Genomic DNA, 1,534 nt, shown 5'->3' on the forward strand with positions numbered 1-1,534 from the left:
CTGTGTGTGTTACTGTGTGTGTTACTGTGTGTGTTACTGTGTGTGTTACTGTGTGTGTTACTGTGTGTGTTACTGTGTGTGTTACTGTGTGTGTTACTGTGTGTGTTACTGTGTGTGTTACTGTGTGTGTTACTGTGTGTGTTACTGTGTGTGTTACTGTGTGTGTTACTGTGTGTGTTACTGTGTGTGTTACTGTGTGTGTTACTGTGTGTGTTACTGTGTGTGTTACTGTGTGTGTTACTGTGTGTGTTACTGTGTGTGTTACTGTGTGTGTTACTGTGTGTGTTACTGTGTGTGTTACTGTGTGTGTTACTGTGTGTGTTACTGTGTGTGTTACTGTGTGTGTTACTGTGTGTGTTACTGTGTGTGTTACTGTGTGTGTTACTGTGTGTGTTACTGTGTGTGTTACTGTGTGTGTTACTGTGTGTGTTACTGTGTGTGTTACTGTGTGTGTTACTGTGTGTGTTACTGTGTGTGTTACTGTGTGTGTTACTGTGTGTGTTACTGTGTGTGTTACTGTGTGTGTTACTGTGTGTGTTACTGTGTGTGTTACTGTGTGTGTTACTGTGTGTGTTACTGTGTGTGTTACTGTGTGTGTTACTGTGTGTGTTACTGTGTGTGTTACTGTGTGTGTTACTGTGTGTGTTACTGTGTGTGTTACTGTGTGTGTTACTGTGTGTGTTACTGTGTGTGTTACTGTGTGTGTTACTGTGTGTGTTACTGTGTGTGTTACTGTGTGTGTTACTGTGTGTGTTACTGTGTGTGTTACTGTGTGTGTTACTGTGTGTGTTACTGTGTGTGTTACTGTGTGTGTTACTGTGTGTGTTACTGTGTGTGTTACTGTGTGTGTTACTGTGTGTGTTACTGTGTGTGTTACTGTGTGTGTTACTGTGTGTGTTACTGTGTGTGTTACTGTGTGTGTTACTGTGTGTGTTACTGTGTGTGTTACTGTGTGTGTTACTGTGTGTGTTACTGTGTGTGTTACTGTGTGTGTTACTGTGTGTGTTACTGTGTGTGTTACTGTGTGTGTTACTGTGTGTGTTACTGTGTGTGTTACTGTGTGTTACTGTGTGTTACTGTGTGTTATTGTGTGTGTTACTGTGTGTGTTGTGACCTCAGGTGTCTCAGCCGGAGGTGAGTCCAGCTCGTCGCCCCGCCCCAGAGGAAGAGGACGATGAAGACGAGTCTCACTTCTCTGAAGGACAGCTGGTCCCGGCGAGCTCTCAGTCCTGCTCTGATGATTCTGAAATCTCTGAGGACATAATCCAAGGTGAGGACATTATTATTGATTGTCAGAATTACTTCCAGTGATCAATAAAAACATGTTGTTGTAGCTGTGTTCCTGTTCAGACCCTGAGCTCTGTCTTACAGGTGCAGATGTTTCCTGAGCAGAACTCACATAAATACTGAATGAGCTGCCAATAGTGTTAAAATGTTAATGACAGTGAACACCTCTCTCTGTCTCTCCCTCCCTCCCTCCCTCTCTCTCTCTCTGTCTCCCTCCCTCCCTCCCTCCCTCCCTCTCTCTCTCTCG

At 44.0% G+C, this 1,534-nt stretch overlaps 1 protein-coding gene across 1 annotated transcript in view; it reads left to right on the top strand.

The window, feature by feature from the left end:
- The window catches only part of LOC111233737 (protein fantom-like), a 19,266-nt gene that overhangs the window by 13,165 nt on the left and 4,567 nt on the right, over positions 1–1,534 (top strand). The window contains exon 17 of the mRNA XM_022761621.1: positions 1,120–1,270. Coding sequence (XP_022617342.1) covers positions 1,120–1,270 — 151 coding nt within the window. The remainder of the gene's footprint in view (positions 1–1,119; positions 1,271–1,534) is intronic.

This window comes from Seriola dumerili, unplaced genomic scaffold (genome assembly GCF_002260705.1).
Source record: "Seriola dumerili isolate Sdu_G_001 unplaced genomic scaffold, Sdu_1.0 BDQW01000417.1, whole genome shotgun sequence".
In the NCBI taxonomy this organism is placed as follows: domain Eukaryota; kingdom Metazoa; phylum Chordata; class Actinopteri; order Carangiformes; family Carangidae; genus Seriola; species Seriola dumerili.